The sequence below is a fragment of the Pieris napi genome, chromosome 21 (assembly GCF_905475465.1).
Source record: "Pieris napi chromosome 21, ilPieNapi1.2, whole genome shotgun sequence".
NCBI classification, from domain to species: Eukaryota; Metazoa; Arthropoda; class Insecta; order Lepidoptera; family Pieridae; genus Pieris; species Pieris napi.
In genome coordinates this window covers 6,913,976-6,927,544 of record NC_062254.1, presented here as the reverse complement: position 1 = coordinate 6,927,544, position 13,569 = coordinate 6,913,976, and the positions used below count along the sequence as shown (strand labels likewise).

Here is a 13,569-nt window from a genome sequence, read left to right as displayed (position 1 = left end):
CAGCCTGATAGCAGGGGCACATGCTCAAACCAGGATAGGGAGCGTTCAAGTATTACGTAACGAATTTTGGGAGGGGGGATCCTGTTGTAAAACGTTACGATGCGGGGCGGGGATTGAATTACGCGTTATTGTTAATATTATTCGACTTTTCGGTGCTTTAAACCACATAATGGTAACTTTTGAGTATATAAAGAGTCACTGGGTGGTCACGAAACGTTTTACTATTGGGTACAGAAAAACGTTACGGCGCGTAACATGAGGGGCGGGTGTCAATAATCTCCAAAAATTTCGTGACGTAATACTTGAACGCTCCCATACCAATACCGATACGATTAATATCGGTTAATACGATTTTCTAGAGCAATGAAAAATGTTGCGTCGTTTGGCAAAATAAAATGTATTTTATCCTAATGCTGTGGTGTGAAAGTAAAACATCAAAGAACAATATAAATAATTTAATATAAAGCCTTTAACAATCAACGACTGTTCAAACTTAATCTAACTATAATCTATATAATAAATTAAATCACACAAACCATCCAATTTCGTAATTTTAAATTTAAATTGAGAGCAACCTTCTGCGCTACTGATAACACCAATTCCATTTCTTAATAACTATACATAATACAATTGCACAGATAATAAAAGAGACAACACAGAAGGAGAGAAACAAATGGCACTAAGCCGGGAACACCATGTTCGGGGGCACATGTTTGAGGAACTTATTCGCTATGTCTTCGAGGACCATTGCAAGCGCAGTTTCAACGGCTGGCTGTACTTCCTTTGTAAGTTCATTCGCGTGCATGTGGACGATGTGTTTTGTTACCATTTCTGTAAATTTACATATTAGCTATAGTTCACGATACAAAGAGTATATTATTATTAAAAACCGTAATGAAATAAGCGGCCTTAATTCTTCTACGGAGAGTGAAACATTTTCATTATGTAATGTAACATATATAGCAATATATTTTCAGAGCAGCCTTGCGATTCTGTAACTCACTTGGCATTCTGATAAGGAGGGAGCTGGTAGTTTATTGTTTATCAGAATGCCTAATAATAAAATGACTGCCTTACGACTGATTTGAGCGCGACAGCCGCTGCGAAAACCGTTGTGTGAGTTCGAAAAGTGAGTTACAGAATCGCAAGGCAGCTTTGGTCTAGTGTCTTACCGTGCCATATCAGTATGGGATTGTTGCGCCACTGAAATGTATTAATTATTTGTATGAAATATAACTTTTGTAATTTACCCATTTCGCCAGTTGTAGAATGTGCTTCTTTTAAACTGGCATCTAGAGGTCCCATGCATCGTAGCTTTACATTTGCGTCTTTAATCACGATTCTCTTATGGACCTTCGCTCCGAGTGCTTCCAGAGCTGCTGAGCATTGTGCTAAAAAATTAAATTCACGCTATATAGCCTTCGTGACTTTAAAATTAAAACTTTGTTTTTTTTGACTTAGGTTAGGTAATAAAGTTTCTGAGATGATGAATTTGACTAGAAGCTTACGTTCATTCCTTTTCTCGTTCCTTTCGTATCAATGTAACAATCGGATAGATAAAATATAGAAGATTTGGTTAATGAATGAGGATTAGTGGGAATCTACACATAAAACTTAGTATAGTAAATTAAGCCTAGGCTTAAGCTGTTTCAAAACTTAGACATCGTCATTATCAAGGGCTGTACAATCTCCTATATGCAGGATATAATTGTAATCAATAGTTGAACAGCTCCTTAAGGTCCTTAGGCCTAAGGGTACTCCACAAGTATCTTTCGAAGTCGCAATTTATCTCCTGCTTGTTGCGTCCAATTTCGAGCACAATTTGGATAGGTCATTGTTAAACGAAATAGTTACTATACTAATTTCATGTAGCGTTTACTTACTAAAGTTGGCAGCAATGAATCCAGTAGACTCTACGGGTAACATTTGGAACTCCCCAATCACCACATATTCTCCGGACATCACCAAGTGAGGTAAACTTATATTTCCTGTTACTTTCAATTCTTCGGGATACACACTAAAATAAAATCTTAATTCAAGAACTTAAATTCCTATTAAATATTCGCTACATTCGATTCAATTATGTACACAAATGATTGAGAATCTAAGATAATTTTTTGCATAAAAAAGATTTTATAACATTTAGCAATTTCATAACTTTTTTATTGCTGTTTTCTGTTTGGCTAGAAGAGATCATCTTGCAACTGTTTTTGATTTTATTATTAAATCTTATAAATAAAATTGTGCAATCACGTGATAATAAATACACATGTCAACATATGATTATGAAGTCATCCAAATTTAAACGTTTATATTTCGACCACATAATTCAAGCATACGATTATTAGATAAGTGATATAATACTTACTCTAACTTATTAAACGTGTAGTTGGTAAGGCCACTAAGCTCAAGATCCGATAACCAGGCATCGTATTTGAACTTATTCTGAGGCATATTGTGCTGCCTAAGCCTAATACTGGGGACCTTTAGTGGTTCAAGGGGCTGTATACCAAACGAAGGTATGCCGTGAGCAAGAAGTGTTCTGGCTTGATCAGCAACTCGCTTTATGCATTCTGCTACGTTAGGATCGCTGTAGTGGCATATTGGTTTTTGTGCTATAAATGAATTTGAATATTAGAATTTAAATTTGGAATATATAATATAAAAGTACTATATTACTTTGCACCCTTATCACAATCTCAATAAGCCTCAGTCTACGTTAAGAGGAGAGTTTAGTAGGATGCGAAAAAAGGCTTCGGAAAAAGACTGTCTAATTATACTTAATGTTAATCCAAACTGTTTCATTATAGGAACTTGATAGAAATATTTATATATTTAATATTCCAATTATATAAATTAATTTAATCTTTAATTGATGAATCTATGTCATCAATTGAAATGATTTAATCTAATATATAAAATTCTCATGTCACGTTCCCATACTCCTCCGAAACGGCTTCACCGATTCTTATGAATTTTTTATGCATATTCAGTAAGTCTGAGAATATATTATATTATATGTATATATTTTTTGTTTATATTTTTTTATGATATGGCATACAAAAATACATATTAAACCCCATGTTTTCACCCCTCTACGATCAACCCCTATTTTTTATTATTGTAGATAGTTAGTTTTATTGAACTAAAAAAATATTTCCTAGAAATAATATACATGGCAAAAAAAAACGTTTGCAGGGTCAGCTAGTTATCTATAAAACTGTATTATGGCATATTAAATGTAGTTATGGCTTCCCTACTAAAGCTGCATATGTGCTATTAGAGATATATCATTACGAGAACTCAATACATTGTGTGTACAGTAAAAAAACTTACCGATTTCCTCAATATTATCACCCGTTGTTTCATTTTGGGGTAACCGTTTCGCTATAACAACACTTAATACAACGACCATTAAAAACTTCACTATGGAACTAATCATTTTCACTGTCGATGTCGACTAGAATAATCTAGGTTTCTGAGGCATTCTGCCTTTATAATACTTTGAAGTTACTCGTATAGGCCATATGTGGCAGAAATTTAGCCTCGAATCTAAGGTCTACAGGACATAAATTAAGTCTAGGATTAATGACCTTAGCTTGAATAGTAATTAAGTACTTGCATTAGTTTATTTTGCTTTTCTTACTTTCAGATACACACACCCAAAGACTACTCAAATATAATTGCTACCTAAAATTGTCTCATAAAATCTCTAGAATCTGTAATATGACCGTCGTTCTTGAGTACCATCCTAAGAAGCCCTTTTCTACGAAATTATTGAATATTTAAAGTTTGATTATTTTATCAAAAAAGTCTTGCAATGTGCACATGAAAAATCACTTGCCAGGTCTCTTGTACTATAGGTCAAACTTGTAATATAGGTCAAATTGATTTGTAGAGTGTATGATCAGATAAAATTTGCAATAAATAATAATAATCCGGTCAAAGCCTTAGATGGCATCGGTTTCTTTTATCATTTTTATTTCATAGACAAGGAGGTGATCAGCCTTCTATTCCTTCACCTTACGAGCCAGTGTTAGATCATAGACTTAGTATATACTATATATATATATATATATATATATGCCAGTATATACTAAGTCTATGTGTTAGATGCGCACATTGACAGAAAGTCCTAAAGAATTAGAATCGCACGCTGAAGCCAACACTGCTATGCAACATATAGGATTTTTTATATTTTTTATTTCTTGTTGCCCTGAATACAGACGACCTATCAATGTTTTCTTTGTCTGCACACTTACCATCACTGATGGTAAAATAACACATCAAAAAGTAATGTTTTAGATGAACCAAATTGTACAAAAAAATCTAGTTTGTTTTTGCGTGACTTGCGTTGTAGGGTTAAGACAAAGATGTTTACAATTTAACAGGTATATTTTTATATGAAGCTTTCATAATTATTACAACCTTTTAGTGTCCCATAAAACTTAATTGCATTCACTTAACAACAAGGAAATAATTATGCAAGGGAAACGACATTTTATAGCGAATGGAGGTTGACATGTAACATACAACATGTTTCAATTACTTTAACCAAAACGTCTTATTTCTAATAGAAAACACATTCTTTGGTGTAAAATTTTGTATAAAACCTTTCGATAATAAATAAATCTTACTCTAAAGTTATACAATATATCCCAGCGTTGAGAAGTTGTGATACCAGAATTAGTACGAAAAGTAACACAAATTGTTTCCCTAGACGTTTTTAAGTTCGTCATTCTTATATAAACATATCGGAACAACAATTTGTATAAAATACGATCGACTTCTAAACACCAATAGGAGGTTTCAAACAATATTTTACAAGTGTTCTGGATAACTTAAACCTAACCCCCTTATTCATAAAAATCAGTCGAAGCACTCTTTGACTAAATAATTTCGTCTCTTTCTGACAAATTGTGTTTACACTGTGTTGAAAAGAGGCAGATACTTAAAGAGTGCAACTAGAATTATTGATTTTTATGAAGGTAAGTATATTTTACAAGAAACCCAAAGGATCTTAAGAATCCTCAACTAATATCTCCTTTAGGGGTATGGCAGAGAGAACCTTGTTGAAGAATGCCTTGAAGATCGCAGCGCTACTCTCTTCTATTAGTGGGTTCAGAATATCCAACACCACGCCTGGACTCGCATTGAAGAAGGCAGCAGCTGAAGTAGCTATTAGGAATAAAGTATATTTATTTTTAATTAGAGTTGATTTTTAAGATCAAATTCAAGATAGGTCAAGATCGAGATAGAAGATGCATGTACCTTTCCCCTCTTAATTGACATTTGTCAATGACATAACACTCAATCTTTGAGTGTTAATAAAAAAAACGTGATATAATTTTTATAATAAAATTATTATATAACTGTGTATATATATATAGTAGGAGGGGTACTGCTTGCTTCAATTTGATAAAAACTGAGTATGAATAATCGCGTTATATAATTACCAGCAACGGGTCTTTCGGTATCATCAATAGCGAGCTGACCATGGCCAATCTTCAGTTTAGTAATCATTTTCTCAGCCTGCAAGTACTCCACGCCATCACGCTCTACTACCTTTGCTGCACCTTTTGCTACTACTGTTATTCCAGCTAAAATGTTTTAATCAGAATTATATAATTTATTCTTGTATCAATGATGGAGCTTAGGTATATGAACTTTAATTTATTTCGTTGTATTTAGTACGTGTGTTCCTATCGTAATGAGTTAAAAATCTTCACTGTTTACTGAAAATGGAATACCTACATAAACTACAGGTTAAGACACTGTACATGTACATAATTTACATTGTACAAGTATACCTACTATCAGCGGAGATTGCTATAGTCAATACTAAAGAAACATTAATATTGTTATTACTATAACACTTTTCTGAATTAATATTGATTTTTAACCCTCTTCATAAAAAAAACGAAAAAGTTTATAAATTCGAGGTGTATCACAATCTGTATCTATATAATAAAGGATTCCTGTTCGTTTGTTTGGCTTGGTTTTATTTGGCTAATTTAGATCTTGAAATATTTGTGGAAATACAGGAAAGGTTTAAACGGTGAGAGTCATAAATAGTAAAGATTATTTTTCCGACCCAAATATCGGCCAATAGAATTGCACCATTCGACGTCACGTGGTACAACCTACATGGTATTATACTGATAATTTTTTGTGAAAATTTTCTCTGGTCGTTGCTTCAAGAAAAGTATTAAGTAGTTGTTTTATTCATTATGAAATTCTTATTTGTTAACTGTACATTTCGTCTCATGGTGCAATTCTATTGGCCGACATTTGGGTCGGAAAAATAATCCCCCGAATACCACACGAGCTTCAAAATGATCGGGAAATACCCGATAATTTTGAAGCTCTTGTGGTATTATAAGTGAAAAATACTAAAAAGAACAATTGAATTTTCCAATAAAAACTGTTCTTAGCTGAAATATTTGATATGTTTTGTCATTTTAGAAATAAATGTAAAATATGTGTGTACTTATGTACATGCGTTAGAAGATATACTTCTTTGGCGTAACAAGATTTAAAAAAAATCTACGTTTGTAGAAAAAACGACTCAAACAATAGAAAAAAGTAGTGAGAGGTATTGTATACATTGAAAATTTTATATATTATAACGCATTATCTAGTTAAACAAAGTTTATTTAAATATCACAAAATAAAATGTTGACTATAGCTAACTCCAGGGTGTCGGTTTTTTGTGACGGTGTGCGCGCATATCGTAAAAATTTACTCTTATCATTTTTCCCTAACGCGCCAAAAGAAGTATAACTTCAAAAATTGTCAAAAGTTTTGACCCAAATATAAGTAAGGGATACGAAGTTCACCGGTTCATCTAGCATATATGTATATATATAATATAATATAACTTTAAGGCGAGTGAAATAAATATACATACTGAAATTACTCCTCAACCGCCCCTTGCCACTAATGTCCAACGTGAGAATCTTGGAGCCACGCACGTCGTAATCAGCTGTCACAGATAGCTTCGGCAATGTCAGCTTCATCTGCCCTTCATACTTTCCATTTAGGTTTAATCTATAAATAACAAATAGAATAATATAATATATAATAATATATAGACGATTATTTCCGATATAGAATTATTTATTAGTTTGGTAATTTATTTACTACCTTATTCCCATTTTATTTTTTTACTCATAAATAACAAATTAATTCAAGTAGTTTATTTTGTTTATAAGTACTATAACATTATTGTAATGAATGTCGACGCTGTCGACGGAGAATTTGTGACCATATTGTGTTCCATATTGTTGTTGTTGTGTATTAATTTCTATATTTTTTTAATAAAATAAATTTTCCAAAAAATCTGTCTCCAGGAATCGAACTCCGGACCTGTGCGTTAATTACTGAGTCACAGAAGTGGTTAAATTTATTAAAACTGTTATATACGAGTATGTAATATATAGATACTATTTACCACATTTATTATAATTTGTTTCATTCATGATAAATTAAAAAAAAAACTGTACGAATAAATCATTTTTGTAGGAAAAAAACCCAGTTTCATAATAAACCTGATCAAATCTCTGACGTCATTTTTAACTAGACCGTGATCTTTAGGCAGTTAAAAATTAAGAAATTCAGATACTAATTCATGTCAGGGTTTATTTCCCAACGCAATGCGTAGGTATATCTTAAATAATAAAAAAATAAAAAGGTTTAAACTAACACAATGGCAAATATTTTTTTAGTACTTTGTTTATGGGAGAGATGTCGAGGAATATTATGAGTGTTACGGCATAGTGTTATTGTGTTTTCTTGCAAACACTTATCAGAGGTTATTTTTTCAAATTTTAACGACGAGAACGAAGAAATCTTAGAAAAATCATTAAATTGTTTGATTTTAATAACAAAATATTGCTGTGGAGAATCTGCTATATACTACTACAGGTTGTCTAACTCCAAATAGTTATCAAAATTCTAATTACGATTTGAAAAATATTTCTCGTACCATATTTTCTTATCTATTTTTTATTTTTATTATGTTTATAATAGAATAAATGATGTAATTAAGTAAATTACAGGCTTCAGTTACACACACATGCAAATAAACACCAACACTCTACACACTTTCTGTATATATTATTGTTTATTCTGTAAATCTTCTAATTGGCGATTTGATTTTAAAAAAATGTATAATAGTTAAGAAAGCTGTAAGGTTTTTCTAAATAAATAAAAATTAATTGTTTACTCACTTTAACTTTTCTATCTTAAAGTTGCTTCCGCCGTAAGCTTTCATATTCTTTATAGTTGCCTTTAAACGAAGGTTGGTAGCTGTTCTGTCAAGTTTCAACGTTGGTACATTGAAAGGTTCGAGCGCTGGTGCATTCACTTCCGGTATCCCATTTAGTAACTTCGGCCTTAAAACTTCTATTGCCTCTAGAATGCATTTTTCGATTTGCGGATCGCTTTTCTTACATTGAGGGAAGTAATCGGCTGTAAAATCGAATCATTTATTAAACCCCTATAATCTGTTAAAATAAATTAATAAAGAGAGATTTCACACTAATTTCTTGTAATTATATAAGAACTACTTTGTGATTTGGATATAATTTCAAACGAATTCTTAAACAAAAGTTCAAAAATATTAAAAAATAATAAGTTATTTTATCATCGTAATATATCGTATAATCTATTGCAGTCAAAATGCAACGCAATAGTTTCGACATTTCCCGCCATATGTCACGAGTATCCGCTTTGCCAATACTAATTTCATATTCTAAAACATTTATTTGACAACATTTATTTTGTGTTCCCAAAAGATTTGAGTTTTGACTTTAAAACTTTATATAGATGTTCGATTTTAATTAAATTTATATTATAACAATGATAATTTATTTGCATAAATATGGTACAAAAATGTTATGGTGGTATAATCTAAAGTTCGCATATTCTGTCACACATAATGGCGTGCAAATTTGTCTTGAACGGTAGTATTAAAATTAATGTTACAATTACATTTCGATTCATATCATCATTATCAATTCTTATATATCTGAATTATAATGTTTGACACAAATAATCATTAATATAATAAGACATTTATTCCAAAAATGGAACTATCCATAGATTTTTAAACAACCTTGATTGCCATACAAAAGGTGTTTTTTAAATTTTTTGCATAGCCAATTTCTCCCCATTTCTACTTCGACAGTGGTCCACTCCCGTTATAAATATTTATGTGAACGAATAAGGAATTTTCTAAAATATACGCAATAAATTGTGATGTTCGTTAATTAATTGTGTTTAATTATACAGTGATTTGAAATACCTACCGTTTAATAATAAAATAAATATTTTTTTATCCTTATTTTGTAATAATTGTTTTCCGCATACATTCTAATTCAAAATATTTATTATTATAAATGGAACCTTTTAGAATTAGTATACTTATTCTACAATTATATGCTATTACTACTATTCTTATATTTTTTCTAAGCCGAATGTATTGAAAGAAGCTTTCTATGATAATAATTGAAGCCAAAAACTGTTCAAGAGTCCAGTCTGAAATTTCTGCATTTGTTTTATAAATACTTTTTAATGGTAGGTAGGCAAAAAGTGCCTAAGACTGTCTTCACTCACTTATCGAATGTTAATTGCTCTCATACACAGAGAAATCCTTTAAAACGCATCTTATTCCAAAGCACGACCGCAGTGTTTAGGTTCGCACGCCATACACTAGTATAACGTATAAAGTATAACTACTGCCAAACTGCTAAGTAATAATCATTTATAGATATATATATATATATATAAATGATTATTATATATACTACAGACTGGCATGATACTTTGCAGTACCGGAAGCTACCGAGTAGGATTTTTTTGCTATTATCAAAATAAATAGAAAAATAAACTTACGTAATATTTTGCCATTAACGCTAAACACACAAAACAATAAAGCGAATAACACTTTCATTTTATATCAGGCGGTTTCGACGGTGAAGGGGTATGCAAGAGTGCGCGGGAGTCGCCACGAACCTTATATTTGTATGAAAAGATCGGAATACTATTGAGTAACTGGAGGATATAGTATCATAGGTGCAAATATATATAAAACGTAAACTGGTTTATATTTGATTTTTAATTTAATTTGTCTTAATTAAGTGTCTTGTTTACATGAGCCAGACTACAGTTTAAGCTAGTTATGTATTTTATTTCAGGAAAGAATCCATGTTACTTAAACTGAATGAAAAACAAAATAAAACTCTGGGCTTCAAATTTCCTTATCTATTTCGTGGTAATTGTTTTTCTTTATGCAAGTAGATGATGAGTCTATGCCGGTTCACCGGTTTACTCGCGATGTTCACCTTCATCAGAAAGAAAAACCCTTTGGTAACCAGCTGCACATCGGCCGCTTCACCTCAGGGTTTAGAGGCGAGCATTGAAGTAATTAGGCCAGCACTTCTCAAAACAATGGATTAGACTATTTAAAAATACCTTAATTAAATACATTATACCGATAATGAAATTGAATTTTAGGCATTACACTAATAATAATCAGACTACTAACAATTATCTACAATAGTAGTTTTATTTACTTTATTCTTTAAATGTTATAACATAAACAATATTTTCGGGATTCCCACGATAAATGTTATTCTATAGACCTTGGATATTATACTTTTACTCAATTGTTTTCCCTTATTATTTTAAAATGAAGGTCAGAAATATTTTAAACTTAAGCTTTATCCGTTTCCATAAAAGTTAACTAAAATAATTGTAACATTTAAATTCCTTCTGACGATCGCGTTTCAAGATTATGTTTATTATCCAATGTAGTCAAAACAAAATTCCAGTTTATGTATATAAAATTTATTTTAGTAAATCAAAATTATATTATTATTAATCTTTTATTAGGCCTTGAAACAAGCCTAAGAAGAAGGTTATATGATTTTTAAAGGCAAGGTGTTTTATGTGGGAAAGATTGTAGATCATAAGTTTTGATAACAATTATAAATATCATAACTTCTATTATTATTATTATGATTATTAATATCGCTAATTGTGCGTTTTTTTTATAATTAATCAATTTAAGTGTAACACTTTTTTTTTGCAAATAAACGATTTATTATTAAAAACCTTTTTTTACGATGAAATGTTGACGCCTTATTTACATTTGTAAAACCCCAAGGAGATTTACGTGTTGTTTATAAACTTTTGAAGTTGAGCGAATAAAGTTTTTTTTGGTATGGCTTTGCTTAACGGTGTGCCACTCAAATTTGACGGAATTTAAGTATTTGGGTCATTGGGTTGCTAAAGATTTGTCTGATGTCGCTGATCTGGAGCGAGAAAGAGCGCAAGCCTTAAGGGGTAATATGCTGGCCTGGAGGTTTGTACGTACCAGAAGTCAATGCTATTCTGTTGAAGGAGTATTCTCAGTTATTTTACTCTTGCAGCCTATAGGCCTGTTTTACCAAGAAGGCATAAATACTCTCCGTATTCAGTATAACACCACGTTTAAGTTGTTATTGGGCTTGCCGAGGTTCTGCAGTACGTCAGGTGTGTTTGCGAGGACCCAAACTGACAGTTTTAATGCCATCATACAGAAAAGAGTGGCATCCTTGATGCATCGTGTTAGGCATAGCACCAATGGTATCCTGAATGTTACAAAGAACACGAATATCTTAAAAAGTTTTTATGCTGTCCATGGATAGGAGTATGCATAGGAGTCATTTTGTTTTGGTTACTAACAAATCATACTCGTGAACCACTACAAGTGGTGACTGGTCTGAATTGAATTCGTTATGTTATGTTAGTTATTTCGACTATGTATTTGCGTGTTGTTCCCACGAGAATGTAAGTGCGTGCTCCTACAATACCTCACCATACCTACTGCTGATAGAGGACAAATCTTTGATTTTAATTTATTTTATTATTATTAATTAACTATTAATTACTGAGGATGTCATGTGCAACATCGTGACATAATTGCAGCTCCTTACAAACATTGTTTAAAACAAAAACTTGGCGATTAAAAAGAGTGGCGGAGAGTTTATTGCCAGTTCTTCTCTTCCGTTCTAAGCCCTTGATTTGAGCACTGGCAGTAAATGTAAATTTAGAAGCATTTAATATGTATTTCTCTTTTGACGTTCATAAGTGTACATTGTGTTAGGTACCTATATCAATAAATGTTTTAGATTTGATTGGAATACTAACATAGGAACTAAGACAGAATTGTTACTAACTCTAACTAAACACATAGTACATATGGATTTAATCTGCAATAAAGAAGTTATTACTATATTATTTTGAACTGTACCATGATATATGGCTTGTTTTGTGCAATGATTATTATATATCTATATAATAGGAGTAACTACTCCTATGAGTAAAATAATCTATTAATCAGCTAAAAATAAATTATTGTTACATGGCAACTCATTTTCGTAATATTAAATGTCTTTGAAGTTTAACAATAACTACTTTTGACGTTTGACTAAACAATGTCACTTTTTTTTTAAATGGCTCTGGCACGATTTGTGCATTAGCCAGCGTCAAGTATAGGATTTTTTATAATTCGTGCTAGTCTTTAGAAATTCGACCGTGTCCTCCAAGTGCGGTTTAGGCACTCGCCCGGTACCGCACAAGTCACAACCCTCCCAAAGGCCGAGAACAAATTTAAATTAAATTAAAACTTGACCTCGAACCGGGAATCGAACCCGGTACCCCTCACCTAGCTACAATGTCACTTATCATTGTGAAATTAAATATAGCTGTTCGGAAAGTAACCGAACACCTTGTAAAATAGCATAAGTACATATAGTTAGATCGCCGCCTGCGCGCGACGATTTTCTATATACATCAGTGTATCATCAACCATCACCGCGATCACTCATTAAATTAGTTTTTAAGAGCAAAGCAATCTTTTATTTAAATATCATTAAAGTGTTTTGGCAGCAGCCCGAACATTTTTGGTCCTTCGAGCCTCCGTACAGGCGGGACCTGGAACGCGAGTTTTCGTGAAAGTTTCGTGTGTACGAAGTGCTAGCACCATTACATTAAATCATCAAGTGCGGTGAGCTAAACCAGCTCCCACACAGCATACAGCAGCAGCATACAGCATCGAGAGCACCGCGTGGGTTCGAGCAACAGCACAACAGTAACAGCATATCAAGTGAGATCTTTCCATATTACTGTTTAATCCAGCATGGATCTCGATAATCTTCAGCCTAGTCAACAGCAAACATCGTCTAATATCACAGATGAATTAGCACAGCAAGTAGAACCCCTGAAATCCAACGGGAAACTTCGGGAGCTCCTTAGAAGGCAGATATCAAACTTCAAAGCATTCGAGAGAACCGTTAGCAATATAGATTTAAGTAGCATGTCCGAAAAATGGGAGTTTGAATACACCCTAAAATCAATACAGCAGCGCTGGTCAGCTATAGACTCTCTTCACTGGGAGCTCGACATGTACCAAGAAGGTGAGGATGAGGTATATCAAAGCATATTTTCTAAGCATGAACGAACATACAACGGGTACATCAAATCAATCAACAGCAAATTATGGTCCGTTGCACATCGCGAGTA

General features: G+C 32.4%; 2 protein-coding genes across 2 annotated transcripts; both read right to left on the bottom strand.

Moving 5' to 3' along the window:
* Positions 1 to 471: 471 nt before the first annotated feature.
* Positions 472 to 2,628, bottom strand: LOC125060525 (the record flags this gene model as incomplete). The annotated part of the gene is made up of 4 exons (XM_047665491.1): positions 472 to 831; positions 1,251 to 1,391; positions 1,884 to 2,017; positions 2,369 to 2,628. Coding segments are annotated over 4 exons (687 nt in total), but the record flags the coding sequence as incomplete, so codon positions are not given.
* A 1,748-nt stretch (positions 2,629 to 4,376) lies between these two features.
* Positions 4,377 to 10,032, bottom strand: LOC125060391. Its single transcript, XM_047665273.1, has 5 exons — positions 9,898 to 10,032; positions 8,232 to 8,472; positions 6,911 to 7,050; positions 5,457 to 5,600; positions 4,377 to 5,178 (listed from the first exon to the last, which is right to left on the bottom strand). Exons 1-5 carry the CDS (start codon positions 9,953 to 9,955, stop codon positions 5,021 to 5,023), a joined length of 741 nt encoding a protein of 246 aa, XP_047521229.1. The 5' UTR covers positions 9,956 to 10,032; the 3' UTR covers positions 4,377 to 5,020.
* Positions 10,033 to 13,569: the final 3,537 nt, after the last annotated feature.

What these genes read in the sequence shown, in the direction of transcription:
- LOC125060391 (XM_047665273.1), bottom strand. Translation starts at nt 9,955, where the DNA reads ATGAAAGTGTTATTCGCTTTATTGTTTTGTGTGTTTAGCGTTAATGGC. An exon ending in TTTAAGATAGAAAAGTTAAA is followed by an intron (nt 7,051 to 8,231) that starts GTGAGTAAACAA and finishes TGTTATTTATAG; the next exon opens with ATTAAACCTAAATGGAAAGT. An exon ending in GCGGTTGAGGAGTAATTTCA is followed by an intron (nt 5,601 to 6,910) that starts GTATGTATATTT and finishes AAAACATTTTAG; the next exon opens with CTGGAATAACAGTAGTAGCA.